The sequence below is a fragment of the Nicrophorus vespilloides genome, unplaced genomic scaffold (genome assembly GCF_001412225.1).
Source record: "Nicrophorus vespilloides isolate i.1.1-1 unplaced genomic scaffold, Nicve_v1.0, whole genome shotgun sequence".
In the NCBI taxonomy this organism is placed as follows: Eukaryota; Metazoa; Arthropoda; class Insecta; order Coleoptera; family Silphidae; genus Nicrophorus; species Nicrophorus vespilloides.
In genome coordinates, this window is record NW_017098993.1 from 60,201 (window position 1) to 84,891 (window position 24,691).

General features: G+C 33.7%; 2 protein-coding genes across 7 annotated transcripts in view; one reads left to right on the plus strand and one right to left on the minus strand.

The window, feature by feature from the left end:
* LOC108563798 (carbonic anhydrase-related protein 10) overlaps window positions 1-24,691 on the minus strand; it is a 167,958-nt gene that overhangs the window by 9,547 nt on the left and 133,720 nt on the right. For all 5 annotated transcript variants that reach the window (XM_017922581.1, XM_017922579.1, XM_017922578.1 and 2 more), the window contains 3 exons: window positions 21,455-21,646; window positions 3,807-3,902; window positions 462-528 (listed from right to left, as the gene is read on the minus strand). In XM_017922581.1, the coding sequence (XP_017778070.1) occupies window positions 462-528; window positions 3,807-3,902; window positions 21,455-21,646 (355 nt within the window). The remainder of the gene's footprint in view (window positions 1-461; window positions 529-3,806; window positions 3,903-21,454; window positions 21,647-24,691) is intronic.
* LOC108563797 (protein mahjong-like) lies at window positions 13,451-18,546 on the plus strand. 2 transcript variants are annotated; one of them, XM_017922575.1, is made up of 12 exons: window positions 13,451-13,689; window positions 13,751-13,952; window positions 14,014-14,141; window positions 14,191-14,371; window positions 14,446-14,613; window positions 14,668-15,066; window positions 15,131-15,407; window positions 15,462-15,601; window positions 15,842-15,974; window positions 16,032-16,540; window positions 16,585-16,797; window positions 17,802-18,546. In XM_017922575.1, the coding sequence occupies exons 1-12, from the start codon at window positions 13,589-13,591 to the stop codon at window positions 18,141-18,143; spliced, it is 2,793 nt and encodes a 930-aa protein (XP_017778064.1). In that variant the 5' UTR covers window positions 13,451-13,588; the 3' UTR covers window positions 18,144-18,546. The 2 variants fall into 2 exon arrangements, with proteins under 2 accessions (XP_017778064.1, XP_017778065.1); XM_017922576.1 differs by lacking the exon at window positions 17,802-18,546 and having other exon boundaries at window positions 16,607-16,791.

Below are 24,691 nucleotides of genomic sequence, written 5' to 3' on the forward strand. Positions count from 1 at the left end.
CGATTTTTCTATTACATAAATTTAAAAAAAATGGGTCTTCAAATCAGACAAACCTTAATTACAATAGTTAAATTATTAAGTAAATAAGAAGGCTACTTTTTGCAGCAGCAGCTTAAAACAGCGCAAGGAATTTAAGTTTGGCCATCGCACACTTATATTCATAAAAATTTGATTAATTTCCAATAACCTGAACGTCAAATTGAAATGTAGCATCAAGACAGTAGTAGGACAAAGGAAGTATAATAATATGTAATAAAAACATACCATAGAAAATAGAATTTATATATTATATGAAATGGTCGTAAGTCGAATTTTATACAACAAAAAAACGCGAGGAATATTCTTGACGAAAACTAGAAAATAATTGTTTATTTTGTTTGTGTTTTATTTTTGTTATACGTGTGAATAGTCGAAAATCGAAAAGTTTCTGTACAGAATAGCATTATTAATGAAATACTCACCGCCATATCTGATTTTGTCGAGTTGCTCCGTGAGTATCCTTAGCTCCGGATTGGAGAGGTCCCCGAGCTGCAATGATTAAAAAAACCATTACTAATTGCTAATTACAAGAAGACAGGACAAACACGAATCTAAAGTGCGCGATAGGTTGTAGCGTGTCTCTTCTTCTATTTTTTGTGTCTTGCTTTGTCCGCCTTCTTTGCTCTCTTGTCCTCCGGTAAAAATTTGCATGATTGCTCGGCAGCTTAAAGGGCGTTTTAAAAGTTAGACGACAATGTCATTTACATGGCAAGTGGGTTATATCCGTGCGGCCACTTTCGTTTATGCCGTGAGCAGATCTAGTTAGTTCGGCAGATATTGCAAATTGTATCGTAATTTTACGGCACATACGTAATTTTAAATTGGACCCTCGACACCGCCCGCTAACTTGAGGACTACCAAGAAAAAAACAAGAAAACAGAAGTAGAACAGATGCAAAGGATAGGCCGATGTGGCACTGGGATAGTTAAAAAAAGGCGGTAGAAGGTTAAGTGGGATATGTTAGGGAAGATAACGGAAATTACGGGAAATTGGGCGGCTTGCGGTGAAAATTCAAATCTGCGAAATGGGGAAACAGAGAATGAAGGAGAACGGAGAGGAGAGAGAACAAAATGTAACGAGACCCAGTTTGTATACGAATTATCCTATTTTCCGGTGCAAGAAATAAACTGCCGAAGGCGGCAGGATCAGAAGAAGACAACAAGAAAAAACACGTACACACAATATCGCGGATTTCATAAATTACCTTTATCGAACTAATTTGCATGTTATAGGAATAGTTGTTGCAGTAATTCAAGAAAAGACACTGCTGTAGAATTTATTTATTTTCATTGTAATTTTATTCAAAAATTTATTTTTATTTTGCTCTATTAAAATTTAGTTTGTTTTGACATTTTCAAACCGTACTATAGTGCATGGTTTCATAAACCATTTTAAATTCATTTGTTTTACGTCTATATCAAACAATAAAAGAAATGAATTAAAAATTAGCGTTATTAGCTATGTCATTATAGTAACTGTTTACCTACGTTAATTACCTTTCTGAAATAATCATAATGTCGGGATTTGAAATGACGGTCGGGATATCGCTAATATAGAACTTTCTAATTTTTCCATTGGAGTTCCATGAATAATTAATTTTGCATGACTTTTACGCTTACTTTATCGGTGAACGTTAATTGAAATTGTAATGCATTAGTTTTGCGTATTCAAAATTTGAATTAATTTTGCTAATGGACATGGAATAATATTTTTTTCCTGTTCACTTTATGAGAAGTTGTTTTAAGACTGTTGCGTTGGCAACGTTTTTAAAAAAAACTGCACAAAGAGTCATACTTAAGTTAATTGCTTACATTAATTAATTAATGTAGGCTATAGAGCGATTTGGGTTGCGTAGAATAAGTAAATTAAAATTTAAATAAATTAGGAGAGAGCAGATCCGGATGTTTTGGAGTTGATGATCGATGAGCATGAAAGAAGACCCAATTGACATTTGGTAAATTAAGGGAAGGGATGGGAGTTTTTGAGTGGTTGGCGAGAAATTTATTGAATAATGCCAGCAGGCGAGGTACGGACGCCCACCGGCGGTGGTTAGGTTTTGAAGGGTCTTCGGGGGCAGTTTTCAGCGGTTATGAAATGGCAGCTAGTTTAATCGATAGATGATTATATCGGTCGGAGCAATAAGTTCAAGTGGCACGAGCCACGATCTTCCGAACGATTCACGCGAAGCACAAAAATAAACTTGAAATTTCTTCGTTCGCGAAAGGTTTAATATCGATAGTAGAACACGCATTGGTTTTGCAAGTGTATTTACCCCCTCAAATGTGTTAAAAAGGTTTATTAGTAGAGAGAGCGAGAAGGGGCGAAGGCAAGTTTGGAAAGTCGAGTTCGGCGTCTTGTTTATAATGAACTTGGCTGTCGTATAAGATTAATCAGGACCTACCTCAGAGGTGAAACTAATTAAAATTCTGTAATTAAACCGAAAGTAACTTGTGGGCTACGCGCGATAGAACGTACGCAAAAGCCCTTCACTTCCAAAAGCAAACATAAAAAGCTACAAAAATGAACAGAAAAGGAAAAATGTATATCTATAAAAAAAAATGAGAAATAAGCGAATGCGAAAGTCTGCGGGTCTTTTTATTTATTTTTTAATCGGATGGTGGAGCAACTTGTATCGAAAAACATAAATGGAAAGAGCAGCTTGTGTTTCACAAGCGCATAGAAATGCAATATATGCAAATACATTTTTACGTAATCATCGCGTCCAGGCTCATTCGGAGTTAGAGGAGCGAAAATGGATTTTAATCAGGTTCGCAAACTAACGCTTCGTTAAAATAAAAACAAGTATGAGCACAACGTTGATGGACGCACAAAACGTACGTTGCAACAAAAATGTGTATTTATATACAGTTGCAATGAAAATGTGAGAATTGCAAATACTAATTATAAGTGTATGTTGTATTTCATAATGATTAGAAAATATTTTTTTGTAAAATCGCTCGATAAATATGTTTATTTTATTTGGAATTATTTTGAATAAATTGCACCTCAAGTATCAGTTATTTGACCTGTACGCGTGTATGGTGGTCTTTAATCAATTATTTAATCTTGAACAAATACCGCGGTTGTATATCTGAAATTAAACAAAATATTTTTAAAATTTTTTATATAGTTATAAAAAAAATATGTATATTACTTAACACATAAATATTCCCCATTTAAATTATATATCTTATATTTTTATTTAGTGGCTTATCTTGAATAATAAATAAATAATAACAATATTGACCCTTCAAAACATCTTTACATTTTATTGAATGTTTTGAATACCACGAAAAACAGATTATATTTATTATTGTTAATAATGTATATTTCATATTTCTATCTAGCCGATAGATTACTATTACTATTTATTATTTTTGAAAATTATTATTGATTTATAAAATTGTTAAGATCCAACTATTTTTCTAAGATATGTAAATATTTTCAGGTGATGGTTCAAGAGTGTACGTTTTCCCTTCGTCTGTTATGCAGCACTCTCGATGTTAAGATAAAAATAATAATAGGAGAGAGAGAGAGAAAGGAAGAAAAAAGGGAAAGGTTGAAAGAGTATGGACGAGGGAGAGACTGTAGGAAAACACCCACCCGGAGAGTACTGAAAGGAAGTGAAGGAATTTATTGCCCTTTTATCGCGAGCGTTGACGCGGCCGAAGATTCCTTCCGCTCCGTTCGTTCACTCTCAAAACCTCTCAACGTTTGCTTTCTTTATCTGTGAAATTGTTTTGGCGGTGGATGGTTTCCGTACATACCTGAAGAAGGAGCGAAATGACTACGATCCCCTGAGCCTTGTGCAGCGCCTCAGAGAAGTTCGAATACAGTTGAGAGTTGAACCCGAAAATCTGGATCTGGAACAAAAATGCAATGAGACAGCGATCTTAAAGAAATACCAGAAACATTGTGAAAGTAGAAATTTCAATAAATCATAGAGTGTCTGTATTTGATCAATCAAATAAGTTTAAATAGACAATAGTTCAGTTGTAAAAGTAACATTGATTTTTCTACATTAGATTTATTTATTCTTCTAATTTCTTCTAAGTGAATGTATATACATGAGAATTGAGAAGCAGAGACACCTATATTATAATAAACTAAAAAGTAAATTTTGGTTGCATTTTATCAATTATTGTATTAATAATTCATATATTTTTCATTTGAGATATCTTGATAAAATACTTTATAAAAAGTAGTAAACGTTGGTTGCCTAAATAAAATATGTCTGAGTAAATTAATTGAAATAAAATAGTAACAATATTTTAAACTATTATTTTGTTGCTTGTAATATTATCGAATAGATAAAAATAAAATAATAAATAATCGAGTTTTGTTGCATTTGCGCTTTGCAATAAGGAAAATGTATCAATATAAGGAGCAAGTATCAAGTATTATTCTATAATATGTGAATCGTTCATCTGTTGTTTCAAATCGAATCGAACAGATTAGTATGACTACTCAAGTTTGGTTGCCTATAGATATGAAATAAAGAAACGGATCCATCTGCAAAGTATCAGAATGTATTCAAAAGAACCGCACTGGGGACGGCTGAATAATTCAGGTATGAATCGACCGTTAAAAGTGGCCCATAACCATCTCGGGATGGCAATTATTTCTTTGTCTAAGCACTAAATTTCGGAACGCATTTAATATCCAGCCGTTTATAACCGTGCTGCGGGGGATGAGGGTTTTGCAGGGAAGCCTAAAAGTGTAGCGCATTGGCGGCGCGGAACGGGCGCCTCATTTATAATTTAATGATTTAGTATGAAAGGCGGAACGTGAATTCGTAATTGCCTTATCTCTTATTCATTCCGAATGAATCTATAAAACTGTTACCGGCGTTGTTTTTAGCTGCGAAATAATGGCACTCCGTAATACATCCCCAAAGTAATACCAGGAGAGAATTCAAAAGTCACACTATATCTTTTCTACATCCCAAAACGTTTGTTTTGAAAGAAAACTTCTAACATTTACGTTATGTTTCATATCCATTCAAATTAAAATTTTACTATTTAAATAAAAAATATACTTTAACTATTATCAGATCAATTTGACTTTTTCACTATTTCAAATCTAAATTTTGCGGTGAATTTTATAGTTGAACATTCTTCCGTTACTGTATTTGCGCATAGCATAAATATCAATCATCTGGTAACTTCGCAATAGTGTAGGCATGTAAATTGTTAAGATATTATAATATTTTATTCCATCCCACTCAATTTGAGCATAAAATTGTTACTTTTGTCCTGTTAAAAAGGACAGAAAAGCTTCTCATTCTTACATAATGTACCATAAACCTATTTGTTTACAATATTCATGATATATTTGCAGTTATTCTAATTTTGTATCTGATATGTTTATATAGATTTGCCAATAAGTCTTTGAAGTCTTGCTATTTTTTCTTTTTTCTTATTTTAAGGGAGTTGTTATATGTATTGTAAAAAATAAATGTTTAACGTTTTAGATATAATTATTAATAATTATTATTTAGAAAATTGACAATGAATTATTTATATAGTCGGTTAATTTGACCTGATTGTAGTGTAAGCGTACTTAAATCAGCATACTCCAAGCATTAAATTCTTTGTCCTTTTTAACTGATTTTTAAAGAGATTATTACAAGATACTAAAATTATCAAATATTATAAACTATTTCAATAGAGATATTTTTTGTTTCCGGTTTCACATTTATAAAATTTATCAAAAATAATCTGAAATTTTCTATGCTTTCTGCTCTTTATTTGTAAATCAAAAACAATCACGATTTACAAAAAAATATATGCATATGAATAAAAAGTGAATAGTTGCAGGGGACAAAGAGCAAAACAAAAGCAGCATTTGGTCGGTTTTAAAGCGAAAGGGGAACGCGATTTATGTAATTCCCAGTAGGTTTTCGATCCAATCTACAGTGTACAGTTTCACAGTCCGATGGCGCAACTAACTAATTAGTGGCCATCGCACCCCGAATTGATGGATAACTTCGGTATAGGTTCCATTCTCTTCCATCTCCCAACCGAAACTAAATAAATTAAAAAGAAAAAACAAATAAAATAAATACGTCGAAATAGTTTCGTAAATCCGCATTTGCCTTAACGACGCAGATCGGATAAATCGATGAAAACGAAAACGCTTTTAACTTAAAGCTACTTAGAGCGCGATTCAAAGGCGAGCTAATTGTTCACAGTGTAAACGATCGGTGGGCACAGATCCGTCGCGGTTTCCGGGTTAATACCGTGGCCGGTCCGATAAGCCCTTCATATCAATTTCAATTATTGAAAAGGGCCGGCATTCTGCATTCAACGCACGTAACTCAACGGCCATTACCTCTGCGCTCTCCGCGTGCTGCGGTTGTATCTGTCTACATGCCTGTGTATGTGTGTGAGTATTTTCATGTCATGTGAAACCCGGTCCAGGCCAAATTGTTCAGCATAAATGAAGGGCCTTTGTATCCGTATCCGGTGTTCTCTCAGGAACTGCTCGGAGACTTTGTGCCAAGCAGCATCAATTCTAGTTTAATTTACTCGACAAACTAACTTTCATATATTATATTCTTCTGTTCGCAACAACAAAACATTTATACATAATTTAGTAACGACACGAAAAGTCAAAATATACCATTTGCATTATTATACGTTTTTTTAATAAATATAATAATAATATTTATTGAAGCAGAACAAAATACAAACTCAATACAATGATACAAATATAATAAATAAAAAAAAGTCAACTTTGAAGCTATTCACCATAGGTCTTTCTGTCCGGGAATAAATATATTTTATAATAGAAATGAAATAAAATGTTTATGACAAAGAACTGATACCTGAGGCAACATTATATAAGCTATTTGGGTTTTCAAAGAGCGATAAATTAAATAGATGATTTTGTAATAAAACATAACATAATATTACTTTATTTTTATGACTTCCGGATAAACCGGAAAATACTTTCTTTTTAGTCATAACCGTATGAAATTGAAACTCCATACATAGTTTTATAAATAAAAACGAAAAGTATAATAAACTTTTTATGAAAAACTAATACTTTTTGATTTAAAGTATTTATCAAATAATTTTCTTTTTATTCTTTAGTTATACAGTGCAACTTCGCTTAACGAGCATAATCCGTTCCAAAATTTCTGGATTTTTACTCGAATAGTGAAACAATTTTCCTCATATAAACTAATGTAATATACGATCAATTTTGAAGTCATTTTGCTTACAATTTATTTCGCTCGTTAAACGAAATTCTCGTTATGCAAGGTACTCGTTAAGCGAGGCTACACTGTATTTAGAATTGATTTTTTGTTTATTTTAGAGTGTTTATTTAAAATTATTTTTTTGTTTACTTAATGCATTTTATGTTATTTTTTTTCATTCTGACCAATAAATTATCATTGTTATTACAAATTATTGTTGTCTGATTTTATTCTTTAATAAAATACCGTTAGATGTTGAAATAAATTTGTTGCTTCCGAAAAATACATATTTCTTACAAAATCAATTCAAAATCACAAAACCATGCAAATTTTCTGAAATGAACAATTTTTTTTTTATTTAAGTTGATGTTTTTTTCTTAAGTTGTGAAAAAGTAAGTTGTTTTTAATGATGTTCAAATACTGTTGGCATTGTTGCCAATCGATTGAATTTATTGTCGATTATTTCGGTGCCGTGTGAAAATTTGGATGGACTGGGGGCTACATTAAATCCAAGCAGCGGATCGCTAATCCTTTCCCAATTTCTCACGAAGCCTTGCTCCCGAAGATTGCGCGAATTATAATCGACTTTCCTTGTCTTCCGCTCGTAGTCTCTTCTACATTTTTTTTGTCGAGCGCCAACCTTAAGAGGTGAAATAATGCATCGAAAGAGTTGAGCTCCGTGATTTATTCCCGGGGCTTTTCCGCACACGTCCCGCGAATCCGACGAACATTGCGGAGACTCTTCGGGGGTGGCTTCGGTGGATGGGGGTTTGCAGCACTTATTAAATACGGAAAGACAAATTGGCATTTAAGCGTCGCGTCGCCGCCGCCCGGCCATTATCAGCCTTATAAATATCATCCGTAATTAGCTCTAATTAAATTATAATCAGGCCATCTCCTCCACCTCCGCCACCTTGATTTGCCGCCCCGTCGCTTCTCACTGCACTTCGAACGAATAATTCGCTAATTTCAATTAACTTTTGATTATAACAGGCGACATATTAAAACGCCATCTAGTTCTTGTTCCGCGCTAAAAATAAAATAAAAGATAGTATATAGACAAAAATAGGACAAAACGTTCCCGGAAGTTTCTTCGCATTAGCACGTAGCAGACTTCGCACGTGTGGAAGCGAACAGATTTCAAGCAGGCTGCAAATATTGAGAGATAAAGTGCACGCATTTATATATAAATCGTTTCGTTCATCCGCGGAACGGATATTCCCAGCACGAGTGCCCTTTCAAATTTGCATTTACATTTTGCCGATAGATGGCGTGTTCGAAATTCGATGACATCCGCACGAAAACCATTAGAGACTAACATGCTCAGCTTAAACAGCTCTTCAATAATTATACCTAAAAAGTCATAGATTTTAACACCATAATTGGAGGATTCCCTTTTGAGTCTAAATCAAAAGTTTAAAAAAGAAAGTATTTCACTCAAAATACACGCAACTTAATTAAGTAAATGTATTATATTATAATAGCATAATGTGAACAGTTTTCTGTTCTTGTCAATTTGAAACGAATGTGTCATTTATATCAGTTTGCCATGAAATAAATAAGTTCGTAAATGGCAATCGAAGTTTCCTGAATTGAAATAGTGCCTCCGCAATAAAACTTTCGTCGTTTCCGGAAGTAAATTAATCGCCGCGAAAACCGGGCAATATGAAATAATGACGCAGCAAAATAAAAACGAAAGCAAAAAAATATAGAAAAAAATAACGAAATTTGAACTAACTGAAGGAAGTAAATACGTGAAGCAGGCTTCGCGAAACAAAATCAATCGCGTTCCCATTTAACAATCAGGGTGGGTGGTGCTCTGTGTGTACTTTCTTTTATTTATTTTTTTCTCTGTTTTGTTTTGTTTTGTTTCATTTTTTTATTCTCTCCTGCGCTCCAGAAAGTTTTCTCCTGCATTATTTCGTTTTCCGGAGTTTTCTTCTGCTTTTAAAAATCATACATTTATTTATTTTGCTTTGTTTTGTTTTTTTTTTGTGTTTTATTTTTTTTTGTTGCCGCCGGAAACTTATACTCGCTATAGGTTACAAATGGAATTTTGATGTTTGGTCCACGCGGATTGTTTCAACTTTGTCAATTGTTTTGTCCGCTTCTTCTTTTATTGCTATTTCTCGCTCACATTTTTCTCTTTGCGTCAATATATATCGGAAACCCGTTTTCCACAAGTTTCCAATGATACAAACTTTTGCAATGTCGATATATTTTTTCAGATATTACTTTGAGTATGCAGGTGAATTTAATTATTGCACAGTGTTAACAAAAAAATGCATTTTTTTTATTCGTGTACATTGAAGTGGTATGAACAGAGAAAAACTTTCTTTTTATGAAAAATAAATGTATAATACTAGTATATGTACATTTTGATGCATTATTATTAAAAAATCAAAGGATACGTTTATTACTTGTGTATTTATTAGAATGATGGAAAACATATTTTGAAATTAGTGTTTCTAGTTTAAATGGAATTATATAAAAAATGACATTGAAACTACGAATATATTATGTGGAGGACAGGCAAAGACTGTAACATTTTTTTTTATAAAAACGATTTTCTGCAATTTTTGTTATGAAGAGCTGGCAGGTTAATCGGATGAATACGTTGCGGATTCGGAAATAACAATGCTGCTGATGATGATTATGATTTCTGTAAAGGATGCAGATGATGATGGGAATGAGTGTGAGTGTATGAGTATTTGTATGGCTGAGTGCGGCGGCAGAGCGGTTGAGGGATGAAGGGAGAAAACAATTCTATCTAAGCTAACAATGCACTTTCGCTTCAAAGGGCCGCATTCGGAATGGTTCTAATCCCGTTATGCATATGGAGAGTACTGCACATTCAACATACATTAATTAAACGCGGTTATCTGCAAGATTGCTATTGTGGTTGTAAGGCCACAAATATCAATTAAGGATGCACGGGCCGCACCATAACTCACATTACCTCGGCTACACAGCCTTGGTCCTTTCGACACCCACTCGCCACCATCCTCAAACTACGCGCTTCAAGAGCGCCATCTCGCGGAACCACTTTCATCATCATCATCATCACTTAGCGGCCGGAAATCTGAGTAGGGAAGAATTAAGTTCGCGGATTAGTTTCGCAGCGGGTCGAACAAATAATACCCGCCCGAAAACCGCGAATTAGAGAGAGAGAGAGCGCGACTTTGCCCATTGTTATTTGAAACTCTCCACCCCTCGCAACTTCCAACCCTACTCACACCCGCGCTACCATACACATTACATACAACTAACTGTGCTGAGGCCAGCGGCCGGATATAATTCGATGACGGTAATTAATTTATATCGTAACTAAATGTCTCCAAAACTTAATTACAAACAGAGTAAATAACTAAACATCTGCTTCCACCAATTAGTTGCTATCCATTTTTTATTAGTATATATGACCACATAATTGAAACACAAATTAACATGCAAATAATTAACTATTAATCACAAAATCAAAATATCTAAACTTAAGCACATGATAGGAAGTGCTGTATAAACTAAATTTTACAGACCCACTTGATTTAAATTCTATTTAAAATTTAAAACTTTTAGAAACAGTTAGTTATTACGAAATAATTACAATCACTTCTTGATGAGGTTTCGTTCCGCAAATTTGGACGTGAATCAAATTTCATATAAACAAAATATTTGACGAAACGAAAAAAATACGAAAACATCAATTTTTTCTACATTTTTTTTCCGTAAGTCGAGATTTTTCACCATTTCATATTATATGTAGTTTCTACTGTTGGTAAACAGGTAAATTTGAAATAAATCTAGTTACAAAAGAATAGCTAAATTATTTAATTAGACTTGGATTGAAGGATATTCAGTGACAGAAAACGCGCCGAATGAAATGATTCCAATATTTTCATTACAATTTTGTCCCTCCTTTTACCCTCTCGTTCTTTCATTCATTTTTTTTTTATCTCTGTGTGTGTCTACTTTATCGGAGATGAAGAAATGAAAGAATGCGAAGTGTTTGAAAGGAAAGGGAGGGGAAACGTTGATGTCGCAAAGGGGTTGCTCTGCTAAAGTAATCATAATATTTGCCCGACGTGTGAAAGCTTGTGTGTGTGTGTCTTTCTCTTTCCATCTTGATGTGAGGGGTTGGTGCGGAGGTACGGAGTTGTCCTGATGTGTGTTCGATGATGAAAAATCATAGGGTCGGAAAAAAGGGATGGGGCTGAAGGAGGGTAGAGCCGATAAAAATAAAATCACGGGAAAGGGAAGAGACGAAACACGGGGACAGCGGAAAGCGGAAAATTCGATGAGCGGCGGAGCAATAAAGTGATGATTGGAGGAGCAGCCGGCTGCTGGCTATGAAAGCTTCAACACTACACCTCCACCCTTATACATATAATTTTCTTTCCCACTCTCTATTGCTCTATCCCATATTGCATATAGTATAAAAAAAAATCCTCTTTGTATGCTGCAGCAGCAGGAAATCGTCAAATTAGCATGCAGGAAGCACGTTTTAATAAATAATTGCGAATATAAATAAATAGCGCCACTCGTTCATTCCTTCACCTCTTCTTCATTGTTTTTGTCTTCTTTTCTGTTTGTTTTTTTTGTTCTTCTTTTGTTTTACTACGTCCGTCCGTTGTTGTTGTTTCTGGTGATTCGACTGGAATCACGTATGCCGCCCGTCCGTCCGCTATAACTTAATATTCTTCGGGTCATTCCAGTCAAACAACAAAGTATTTAATGATACCGAACTTTAAAAGAGCAGAACGCCCAGCAAATAACTCAGTTCTACGGCTCCCCAAAGACCCTCGACCCTCGACCATCCAGCGGACTCTCCAACACACACGCAGCCAAATACATACATATATACACATACATGACCGTAGAGGGAATCTCCTATGATAAATCTCCGAAAAACCCTCGGCCATGAAACATTATTAAAACTGGATCCCGTTTGATTTATTTAACCTATGGCCATTCGTTTAGTTTCCGCTGTGAAGTGTAATTAATTTAGTGAAGAGAAATACAATTAGTTGCCCGACGCACAGCTGAATACAAAGCTCTCCCTCCCCTTTTTATCTTTCTTTATTTTACTCTCTCTATCTCCAACAATTCCCAACCTTTTTTTATATCATCAATCAATTGAATTAAGGCCAAGTGTTGAATACACTCTGGCAGCCCGTCGATAAATTCATTCATACTCCTTCATACAAAAAAACTAACTCAAAACTTTTACTACTTTTCTTCGAATATTTGTTGTTTTGTATATATATAGCACCTATATTTAAATTTTAGAGTTTGTGATTAAAAGAATGTAGAAATTACAAATAAGATTGTATATTATTATTTTCTTTATTAATCATAGTTCGATCCATACTAAGTTCTTAATTTAGATTTCATCTCTATTAATAAAAAAATGAATAAAATTAGTATATGAATTAAGACATAAGATAAAAAAGCAACGGTTTGTAATAAGTTCTAAGCAAGAAAACAATAAATAACTCGAAACTGTTGTTCAATTTTCTTTTGCACGGAGGCCATATATCTTTGGAATTCGATATGTCACGCACGTTGAACGGTAAGTTTCTGGTCTTCCATCTATTGCTATAAATTACTGAAGGATTTTCGTGCGCGCGACAAAGATGAGACGAAAAGGAGCGAACGAAGTGAAAAAGAGAAAGATAGCCGAGGCACGTCGGATAACGAACATAAATAGAAAAGTACCGGGAAAACTCCACGGAAACGAAAAGGAAGACGAAAAACAGCATTACATCAGATCGAATTAAACGTGGAAATCGAATTAAATTGATTTCGTACCTGTTTTCGCTTCTAATTGCATTTTTTTCATTGTTATCGCTTTTCTTTATTTCCCCAAAATTGCTAAAACTTTTCGCATTTTCAGAATTTAATATTCAATAAAATCTATTATGTGGTCGATAAGCATAAAATATAATTATTTTAATTACCAAATTAATAAATGTGTAAATTAATGCATATATTTTTTTGGTGTTTGAATTTTATATATTTGTTTGATAGTGAGTTAAAAAAGAAATATTATTTCGATTGAAAACTTTCCAATATTTCCTTCAATCAGAACTAAATGTGCAAAGATTTAAATATATTATCGATATTTTTTTTTATTAAATTTCTTTTTAACTTAGGCTATCGCGTTTTAGTTAAACTAAAAAGTTGCTATTGACAAGCAGTTGCCTAGGTGAGCAATGCAATTTTTATTTAAAGTGCGCTTAGTAAACAAATGATCAAAGTCGTCGTTCGATCGTCTCCTGTCCATCTTCATCATACGTCAGTGATCGTTTGTTTATTTTTTTTACTTTATTAATATTTTCCAATAAAATGGAAATTTCAATACAATTAGAAGAGGCCGCATTTTTGATGAAAGGTTGGAGGGATAGTTTTGATGTGATCGGTTTCGACCCGGTGCCGATAATGACCAGGTGAGTGAGTCTCCTCCAAATGCAAACAATGAAAGCGGCCCATCAATGGTTTAGAGGTTAGGTTATCGGAAATGTTGGAGAACGGCGCCTACGTGATTATCAACAAACTGGATGCCCAACTAAAGAACAAACTCTTGTACGAGTATATGGAGGTAGCTCCCGACTACACCTGCAGTTTGAACAGCTTCAGAAATAATTTGATCACTGCTTCCTTGAGAATGGCCCTCGGTATTTCCGTTGTAAACGGATATTACCTCTTCACGGTAAGTCCATCATTATATCAATACCAAATAGCACCTAACGATCGATTCGCCATCTCCATAGCAACCCCAAACCAGCACCATACGCAGGCTGATCTGTCTGTCGATGGTACCCATAGAGCCGATGCAGTCTTACGCAATCGGTTTGTTAGCTATTGCCATGGATACTGTGGATACGGTGGAGTACTACAGGTAATGACAAATTCTATCCTCTTTCCTTTTACAAATATTTTTTTTGCAGGATGGAGAACAGCAAACTGATGCCAGTCTTCTTTAACAAGCTGAGAAGACTGAACGACTTACCCGAATCAGAGTTCGGGGTTAAACACGTCATATCAGAATTCCCATTATCCAGGATGATGCAGCAAGCCTTCATCCTCCGATTCTTAACTGCTATGAAATCCGACTTATTCTGCAACATGGTAAGATTAATGTTAAATCTTTTTACTTTTGTTTAACAAATTACGAAACTTCATACAATATTTGAATATTTCAGCACTTAGAAACCGTGAGCCAAAGCGATAACTTGAATTTGATTTTAAGCTATTTAACCATAGAAGATTCATACGATGAACGCTTGGTCAGCGAAACTCTAAAATACCTGCTCACCTTGATGGATTGCGAGGATTTTTGTTACACATTTTTGGCACATGGAGGATTGGAGGTTGATGCACTTGATTATAAATAATAATAAATTATTAAATTGAATTTATTTCAGTGCATCCTATACATTCCCAGAGTATCGATCCTCAACAACGATTTATCCATGGTCATCTATACTTTGTTACAGTACGAAGGAGTCATGTATACGGTGTGCAATGCGCGAAAGGCTTGGCTCGGATGTTTAATCAGTATGGTGCTGTGGTTGCTCGAGGATTGGGAGTTTGTTTCGACGAAACAGAACAACTACATGGCATTGTTCTTGGCCTGCAATTTTCGCTTCATAGGTCTGCTGAATGAGTTCGATGCGCATTGCGGTTTAACGAAATTGCACAGCATGTTGGCCGTTGTAGCTGATCAGCCTTTTTCCAACAAGGCCAGTCTCGATCTGTGTGTAGCCTACAAGAGTTATCTGTACACGCATCTGGTGGTGAGGTGTCAGCAGCCGCAAATAAAAGTGAGTATTTTCAAGAACACCAATTTTATTATAATCAAAAACCAATTTTTATCGATGTTGACAGGTTGATAAATCTTCATTGGAGCATTCGAATTCGATGATGGAGATGATTTTAAAAGAGGATAACATCGAATGGATGCCGGTCGAATACCTTTTGCAACTGGGAAGTCTAAAATCGATCCTGAAAATTATATACCAATCCTCGTATCACTGTGCTCCTTTGGAAGCGGATATCATGAAGATCGAATGCGCTTTAGGTGTGTTAGCCATTGCTTCTTCAGTGCACAGTGTTAAAATTTTATTATCGGAATCGATGGATTTTGCGAACGAACTGTTAACAGGTAAATCTGGTGACAAAAAAAATCGATTTAGCAGATTCATAATTTAAGTTTCAGGCTTAGATGTAACATTGAAAGTCGCGATGAACTGTGGTTTTGAGAAAATCGCCCTTCGCATCATTGTGAATTGCATTTGCGGCCCGAACGGCCCTTCAGATAGAATGTTAAACCTAGTTCGATTTAGTCATGGATTCATGGTAATATTATCAATTACAAGACTTTTTGTTTTTAATTTCACATAAATTATTAATGATGCAACTGCAAGTAATTATTTTTACAAATTTGATAAATTACATTGTTTTCAAATAATCCACTTCATTCCATCTGTATAAGAAAAAATCCACCGGATTAAAAAAAATAGTTTAAAATAAATTAAATAATGAATAAAAATAATTCATTTATAATTTTATATGTTGTGATTAATCGTATAATGAAAGATCTTAGTGGATGTTCTGAAAGAGACCGAAGACGAAACGAATGAAGTTCTAAAGAAGTTGGCGAAACGTGCTCTGAAAGTTTTATTGAAATTCGACGAAATAAAGCAAATAGTTTCTAAAATTTTACCAAAAGGTGATGGACGTTAAAAAGTTGACAGACCATCTAAATTATTTAATTATAAATTTTCAGATATATACTGTCTCGAAGGGAACGAAGAGTCGTTCATAAAAAAATCAAACATCCTGGAAATACTGTCCAAATTTCAACTGGGTCTTCACACACGCACCAAAGCTGTCTCTTTGTCAAAACACATAATCTACTCAAAATATGCCCCGTTGCAAGTCTTTAAATTACAGAAAAACAACTATCCTCTCTTCACGTGCGCAAACTTCATGAACAACGCGAACACCTTAGTTACGGCTGATAATAAAGGAGAGGTACGAATCTACAATCTCGATACGAAAAGGATTGACAAGATTTTCATCACGGAAGAGGGAATTGAACAGTTGGAGGTCAGGCATGGAGGTGGATATATTCTTCTGAGCAAAGCTAATCAGTGCACTCCGACACCGTCGGATTCGTTCTTATGTTGTATAAAATCGCATTCCTGTAAGATTTTCAAAGGCCAGAGTTTCATGGAATTTAATCATTTTGGTGAACAGAATATGGTTTTAGGAACGTCTTGGGGATGTGCTACGGTAGGTCGAGACGACGGTGATAAAGATAAAGCACTTTCAAGTAGATTTTCGATTTGAACGTTTCAGGGACCGCAGTTCAGAAATTCCGGCCAACGTTCAGCAATCAGTACAGTTTTAACAAAGCTACGTTTAACATTGACGATCGTCTCCTTCTATTTGACGGTGTTCTTTTTGACGTGATTTCCGGCACCGAAATCCATAGATTCGAGAAACTGAATCTCATACAGAATGGAGTTTTCCATCCCAACGGATTAGAGGTAAAACAATTTTTGACTATACAGTGGAACATCGCTTAACGAGCACCTCGCGTAACGAGCATTTCGCTTAACCAGCAAAGTTTCGCATAACGAGTGACGATAAGAAGAGAAGTTCCTAATTGCACGTCTTCAACATCATTTTTAAAACTTGTACACACATATTATGTGTATTTTTGAATATATATTTTCTTTGTCATCTTTGTTTATAGCAGACTATACTTTGCAAATATAATTTGTATTTGCTGTGAATGCAAAACACAAATGTATTGTGTCCAGCTATTATTATAATTTATAAACACACTATGTATTCTTTTTTATATACAAATATTAAAAGTATAAAGAGATCTCCATTCAAGTAATATAAATAAATATAAACTCATTTGTGTGAATTGGAAAACAGTACCTGGCGTTAGTGGTTATAGCTGTATCTTAGTGTTGTTTGTGTTCACAAATTTTCCAAACTTGTGTTCAGACATGTTATTTGTGTGTTTCTTTGTACAAAATTTAATAACATTTGCATGTCTCCGAATAAAAAGTCAAACGAACCATAGATATTAAAAGCAAAATCATTACAAATCGAGTTATATTTTTCTTTTCTCCGGCGTGGAACGCATTATCGTAATTTACATTAGTTTATATGGGAAAACGTGTTTCCTATATGAGTAAAAATCCGGAAATTTTGGAACGGATTAAACGCGTTAAGCGAGGTTCCACTGTATTTACATAATAACAAAATCACATAAAATCTTTAATGGTATTATTTTTGCTCGATAATTTCATAATTTTGTTTTCCAAATTTCTACAACATTTTAATAAAACGTCGTAACAACAATATTCAATGTAGAATTTTTTCAATCTAATTAATGAAGTATTCAACATATTAAGTTAGATTTGGAGATATATTGATAGATTTTTAACTATAATAAAATTAGATTACAATATTTACAGTTCTGTTTATGTTAAAATGCGATTTTGAATGAAAACTGATTATATAAAACTTTTAGACAATTATAAACGGAGAGATTTGGGATCTGAGGAATTTTGGGTTAGTAAAAACCGTGGACAATCTGAAAGATCGGAAGGTGCTCTTTTCACCGCACCAGCAGATTATTTATGGAACGTCCTTAGTGCAACAGGAAGCTTTCACATGTTCTATGACCTCTAACTTCACAACTCTGGATGCTCAGGACTACGAGTCTATAGGAAATATTATCGTGGCAGGTGGGATTAGGAATGTGGACGTAAACAGAAGCAGCAGTTTGGTGGCCGTTGTCGAGTGGAAAGCTTGGAACTCCGAAGTTAGGATTTACGGAGCAGGACTGAATTGGAACGAGGACTGCGCTTGAATTTTATTGAAGAAAAAAACGTTTTATTTTTTTGAGATGTCCTTGACGAGTGTTTATTGTAAATATGATTACTTTTAAATGGAGACACGTTTAAATTGATAGCATCTAAAGGTATATCTAATACGAAAATTAGTTTTTAATATTTTGAAGACCTTTATAAAAAATACTATCTTTAATAGAACATTTAGGCAATGCCAGGACTAGAGTGAAAGAATCTAAAGAAATCAAAGCAATTTTATTATTTTGAAGCTATCTAAAAAAAAAATTAATGCCAAAGTATTTTTATCCATTTTTAAGACCTTAATTTCTCAAAAGTTTTGTTGCTGTAATATAATGTGGATGGTTCTTAAGTACAAAATCTGTAAGATAATTTTCTAATTAAATATGAGTGTTTTGTAAATTACATGAGTCGCGTTGACAGTTTTCTTTTCGCTTTCGGCGAGAAGATGCGAAATTAGTTTTGGGCGAGGGAGTTTGCACATGTAAAATGCTCGCTCGGATCCCTTTTAAAACGCGTGTTTTTGGTGTGCGGAGAGAGGCACACTAATTAGTTCTGTTTGCACCGTCAAAAGTAACATGTTTTGATAGGAGGAGGAGAAGCGAAAGCCCTTCGAAAGTTGTTGCACGTAACTAACATATTCCTCTCTCTAGCTTTAAACTGCATACGCATTCAAAGGCTACAAAGATTATTGTGCTTCGTTTCTGACGGAAGGAAGGAAGTAAAGAACGAGAGCAAAAAAAATCTGAAAACCCCTTTCAAACTCTCACTTAATAAAAAGCGGAGCGCATTGTCAAATGACAAACGTTCGTTGTACAATTGATCCTTGCTGTTGTTTGGCTTTTTCCGACTTTGAATGAGTTTCAATTTAATTTAATGATTTATACAAAAAAAAATACATGGTAAAGGCAACAACAAGGTTTTTAGTGCAGCGAAAAGAGCGAGCAAAAAATAAATAATAATTTGAATGCGAAACTATGCAGGGGCAACTTCGTGGGATCTCCGATACGGAAGAAAAGTGGAATAAGAACAGGAACGAACGAACAAGGTGAAAAAAGGAAATAACTAAAGGAAAACTTTGCAAGACAAAGATACTGTTAAACAGATTACATCAAAAGAGGGCAACGATGGAAAGACGAGAAAAGAGATGAAAAAAAAAGTAATAGGAGGAGGAAATAATGCAGGAGAGGTGGACCGTTTACGGTAGATGAAAAGTACTAAGTGAGTTGGAGGAAACGACGAGATAAAAGTTATAAAAAAAAGAGGAAACTGTGTGTAATTTATAGGCAAGTTTTAATGCAATTGAATTCGTTTGTTTAAATGCAACAAACAAATATTCTTGCAAAGTGTTAATTATATTAGTTTTCTTTTAATGATGTAATGTTGATAATAATAAAAGTAGTAAAAGTAAATTATAATTTAATACAAATATTCGTAAACATTTTCAGTGAATAAAATTTTTGTTTTTTAATAAATTTATTAAAAGTAATAATTGTTATTTATTGCAATATTCGGATAAGAAAACTAGACTAATTTAACAATTTATTAAACCAATGTTATTAATATTTTTATTATTAAACTAGAAATTGTGTATGAAAATAAAAATCTATGATTTTTTACTGTTGAAAAATATTTCGAAAAAAAAAAATGCATTTTTATTACGTTTCTAATCTTTGAACTAGACTAATTGAATAATGTAACAAATATTGTAAAATCTGTAAAATTTTTAATTTAAAAAAAAATATTTTCTTATTAATAATATTTATAAAAATCAATAAACCTATTTTATTATATTTTTTTTATGTCGTATAATTTTATTCACAATATGTTCATCAATGTGAACATTGAGTAAATTTAAGATCGCGGTTGATAGTTATGATTTGATTTTTTGGTTGGCTGTCGTCTTGTAGATTAACTTCAGTAGTATATTGATCCTCTGCGATTCCATTATTTCCTTTGACTGTGGGCCTGGCTTGACCAGGATTCGAACCGGCGCCCACGAAATCGTGGCTATCAGTCGCCCTATTTTATTATATAAAAACAAATTAAATTAATATAATAAATGTAGATCAATTGAAGATTTATTATGTTAATGTAAGTTTGACTTTTCAATTCTTAAGTATGTAAATTATAATTGAAAATTGAATAATTGAGAAATAATGATTTAATAATTTGAAAATTTTAAAAACATAAGTGTATTTAAATCGGCGGAAGAAACTAAAAAAAAGTAGAACACAAAAGCCTATAGATCTTGAATTACGTGTATTGCAGATACTTCGTTTCGCTCGCCATTTCGTGGCGTACAACACGTGCAGGATTTATAATGTAAAATTTTCACGTCAGCAATTTTCCGAATGACGGGTCGCCGGATTTTCCACTGTTCGAAAGTGCAAAACCACCCACGAATAGCCGGATTTTTCGCATGCTCGCAGTCGCACAAACGGCGCTGCCGCTCACCGTCCTCCTTCCACACGGCACGCCACACACTCGACTTGATTTAAACCGCGCTACTTAAATGCGGCAACCGCGAGTACTTCAAAGCGAAGAAGGAAAGTGATCCGGCACTTGCAAAGTACAGAGAGACAGCCTATACACTATGTGGATTAGAGACAGACAGAGAGAGAGCAAGATAGGTGGTTGGGGAGAAAAAAAGGGAGGAGCCCTTATTTATATAATCGAGTGCTTTTCAGGAAATCTACATAATTTCAACTTTTAACAGCCTCTTCGGCGGCGGTCCGCGAAAGGCCCCCAAAGCGCGCGCTTTTCTGATTTGCAGAGTGCATATTTAAAATTATAATTGCTCCATGCGGCTGCGAAGGCCACTTCAATTAACAAAAGAGGGTTGAAAAAAAATATATGTATATATACTACAGACGGTCAGAGAGTACATGTGCATTTGAATTTCCCGCGTGCGTTGCGAGAAGTGTGTCCAATTACTCTCGGAAACTGGTTTCTCTTTTTTCTTCCCCTTCTCATCATTAAACGTGACATTTGCATTTAGGCTTAGTCGCGTATGTTTATTTTTAATTTCTTCTCAGGCTTTTTTATTTTTAATGGTTGGCTGCACTTACATCTGTGAAAATTAATCGCAGATAATAGCAATCTTCATTAAATGATTTATTTAGGTTTAAGGTTAGATTAGATACTATTTCGATAATTAGTATTATTAGTTGAAAGTTGTAGAATGCATGTTTCAAATTTAATCGCAGGTAAATACAACCTTCATTATATAATTTGTTTATGTTTGAGGTTACATTTCATTAACTTATGTCAATATTAGAGTCTTAAGTTATAAATGGTTGGCTGCACTTACCTCTGCTGGGAATGCGTAACCGTTGATAGTGTGTTCGGATCCGAACTGGTCGTGGAGGCCGTAGTGGATGTGAATCTCTTGGAATTGGTATTTGTAGGACAACGGACCTCCTGTTATATTTATGTGGTGGCGCGTATCATTTTCCACGTTGAAGATCACGCTGTGACCAGTATTCATTATATTTCCACTGACCTAAGACACAAAACAAAAAGCTGATATTAGAATCCATACCAACAATTGTAGAAGAAAAAAATAGTGACTTTTTTAATCAATAACAACAGTATACAACTAAGAAAGATTAAAATAAAATCAAATTTTAACTTTGTTTATTCTATAAACATATGGCGGATGCGCCAGGAAAATAATATATTTTCAATTAGAATCACTGAAAAAATGCAACACAAGTGCATACGCAGTTTGGTATGAGATAATCCGCCCATGCCCCCATGGTTGGGAGAGAAGACTTCAAATGATAGTGATAATATCTGTTAATTAAAAAAACTTTTATACCAGTCTGTTCAAAAAAAAATGTTTTTCTTGATTTTTGATACTGACATTCCAAAGCGAAACCGGCATTTTGAATTGAATTTATGATTTATTGAATTGTCTGTATAATGTATACAAGCAAGTAAATACTATTCCTTCAATTATTTACGTTAATTAATTTATATTTTGTATTAGAATGGTTTACGTCCATGGACATTATCATAAAATATTGATGTGAAGAGAATAAGTTATTAGTATTTAAGTAATAAGTTTGTTTAAAATTCACAAGATTTAAATGTGGATGCGCCGGGTGAATTACAGGGTGTCCCAATTCAACAGCAACTTTTCAGAACGCTGTATTTTTTTTATTTCAAATTGGATTTTATTGAACCAAAAGCAAAAAACATTTGAAAACAATTACATTTTTATAATTTATGGTTCTGAGTTGGTCCACAAGCGAGTTGCACGCTGCACAAAAGTGAATCTTCTGCGGAATCTTCCTCCATTCACGAAAAAGGGCTTTCTTGAACACATTAACTTTTCGTTTGATCTCTCTTCTAAGTAAATTCGATTATTTTGTTTATTTACGAATTTATCAATTGGGAAATTTTTCTGATCAGACAAGACGATATTTGTAATTGGCCGCATTCGTGCAAGCGCAACTGCTCCTTCGCTCTATCGAGCCTAGCTTTTTTTTTGGACATCGGTGAGATCTTTTCCTTTTTAGAACTTGTAAGGCTTCACTTCGTTTTTTAATATTCGTTGCAAGGTTATTTTCGATATGTTTAGCTGAGTAGCTACTTGTCTTCCACTGCGTCGCGGATTTAATTCAATTGGATCCTTAACTTTTCGAACCACCTCTGTCACAGATGCAGCTTTTTCCGGCTACCATAATAGCATATTGTAACACTAATATCTAACAATATCCACTTTTGGTTTTCCGCTCAAATATTGGACTATCAGAATATTACATTTGAATTCCATCACGGATAACTTTTCTTTCGAAAGATGCAAATGCTTCTGCAGATTTGTAAACAATAAAATCAGCTACGATGAGGTGAATTATGAATTATAAATTAAAATAGAGCAAATAAAATATATTTAATTGGTTTTAAAAGTAGACGCGCCAAGTAAATAATTTATATAACAATATATATTATAGATTCTTCATTAATAATAAATGTATTTTTCCTTTTTTTTAATATCACAACTTTGTGATGATTGATATTAATTTATTATTAGTTTCAACATAATAACTTCTTGTTATATTACACGTTGTTAGAGACTTTAAAAATTATATTCAATTTCATTTTAAATAATTTTACTGGATATTAGTTAACAAAAGCATGTATTCCAGTTATATATTTTTCCAGTTAGTCACGATTACTGGGTAAAACTTTTGAATAATTGAGATATTGTTTGTTGCGTATAACGCGTGCTGACGTTCGCGCAATGATGAAAAGCAATTAGTCCGATTAGGAGCGGTGCGTTTAAGGTTAATTCCATAAGTGCGCGTAGTTAGTTATGCCCTTTATTTACAAACGGGAAGTGAGAAACAACAGTAATGGGAATGATGAATTAAAAATTAGCATACACATCCCTCGCCTCGCAATTCGGCAAGGTCGTGCGCAGCTTAGTAACCAGTTTTCATTAACCATTCCCAGATACAATACAAAATTAATTTTTGCATAACCTACCATAACTCTGGTAACCGAACAAAACATAACATAGGCAAAAAAAATAAAGTTACACCTATCTAAATATATTTATTAATTTAACAGCGTTCACACCGTTTAAAGTGATAATATGTGAACAAAATACCGAGTAAAACTATGGATATTTTTAAGATTTATTTTTTAATTTAATTTTTTAAACCGTATAAATACATAAATTATTAATTATTAATAATAACATTTATTATAACAAATCACCATACTCCAAACTCAACAAAATAACATAATAAGAAAATAAAAATAAATTGATTTACTGCAAAGAGAATTAATAAAGATTTTCTCATTTTTTAGGTTTACAATATTTAAGTTTAGTTTCTATAGAGTAATTTCGGTATTTACAAATATATCGGGCGGAAAGACCTCGGTCGTTAGCCCTTTAGCCAACCTATCAATATATATATTTTTTATTTTATGTTAGAATGTTCTTCTTTTTTTTCTTATGTATTAATGTTTGGCCAATAAATTATTATTATGATAAATACAAATATATAGGCTTGTGCCTGTTCTGTCAATGCAATAATATTTTCCTTTTGTCATTTAACAGATGTCACTCTTATTTTACTTTAGAAGATAACATGACTTCGCACTTCGTTCAGTTTTTTTGCTGATAAAGACCAGAATTTTTATGAGCGTGGACTCATAAATTTGCAAGAAAGATGGAAAGAGGTCAAGGGACAAATTAGAAAATGGAAAATATATTTAGATAATTAAGTGAGAAATAATAGTTTAGACTAAATTTAAACTAAACTTATTAAATTTCTTATAAGCGAACGTAAGATCTAATGAGTAATTTGCTTGAATCGAGTCAAAATGTGTACGTTTTGTTGGATTTCGTACGGTGAACAAATTGCGCTTAAAATCGTGTTGCGGCTAAGGGATGTGTTTTTAAGTAACGTAGACTGTGCGACGCCACTTAATCCACGAGGAAATTACGAAAGAGAGAGCAGAAGCCTCCTTTAATGGAGCACTAATTAATCACATTATAGACAACATAAAGCGTTTCAGGCTTGGGCTTTAG

Bases quoted from the DNA above. Each gene is read 5' to 3' on its own strand.
- LOC108563797 (XM_017922575.1), top strand. From the start codon at position 13,589: ATGGAAATTTCAATACAATTAGAAGAGGCCGCATTTTTGATGAAAGGT. The intron at 15,408-15,461 runs GTAAATCTGGTG...TTTAAGTTTCAG, and splicing joins TGCGAACGAACTGTTAACAG to GCTTAGATGTAACATTGAAA. The intron at 16,541-16,584 runs GTAGGTCGAGAC...ACTTTCAAGTAG, and splicing joins CGTCTTGGGGATGTGCTACG to ATTTTCGATTTGAACGTTTC.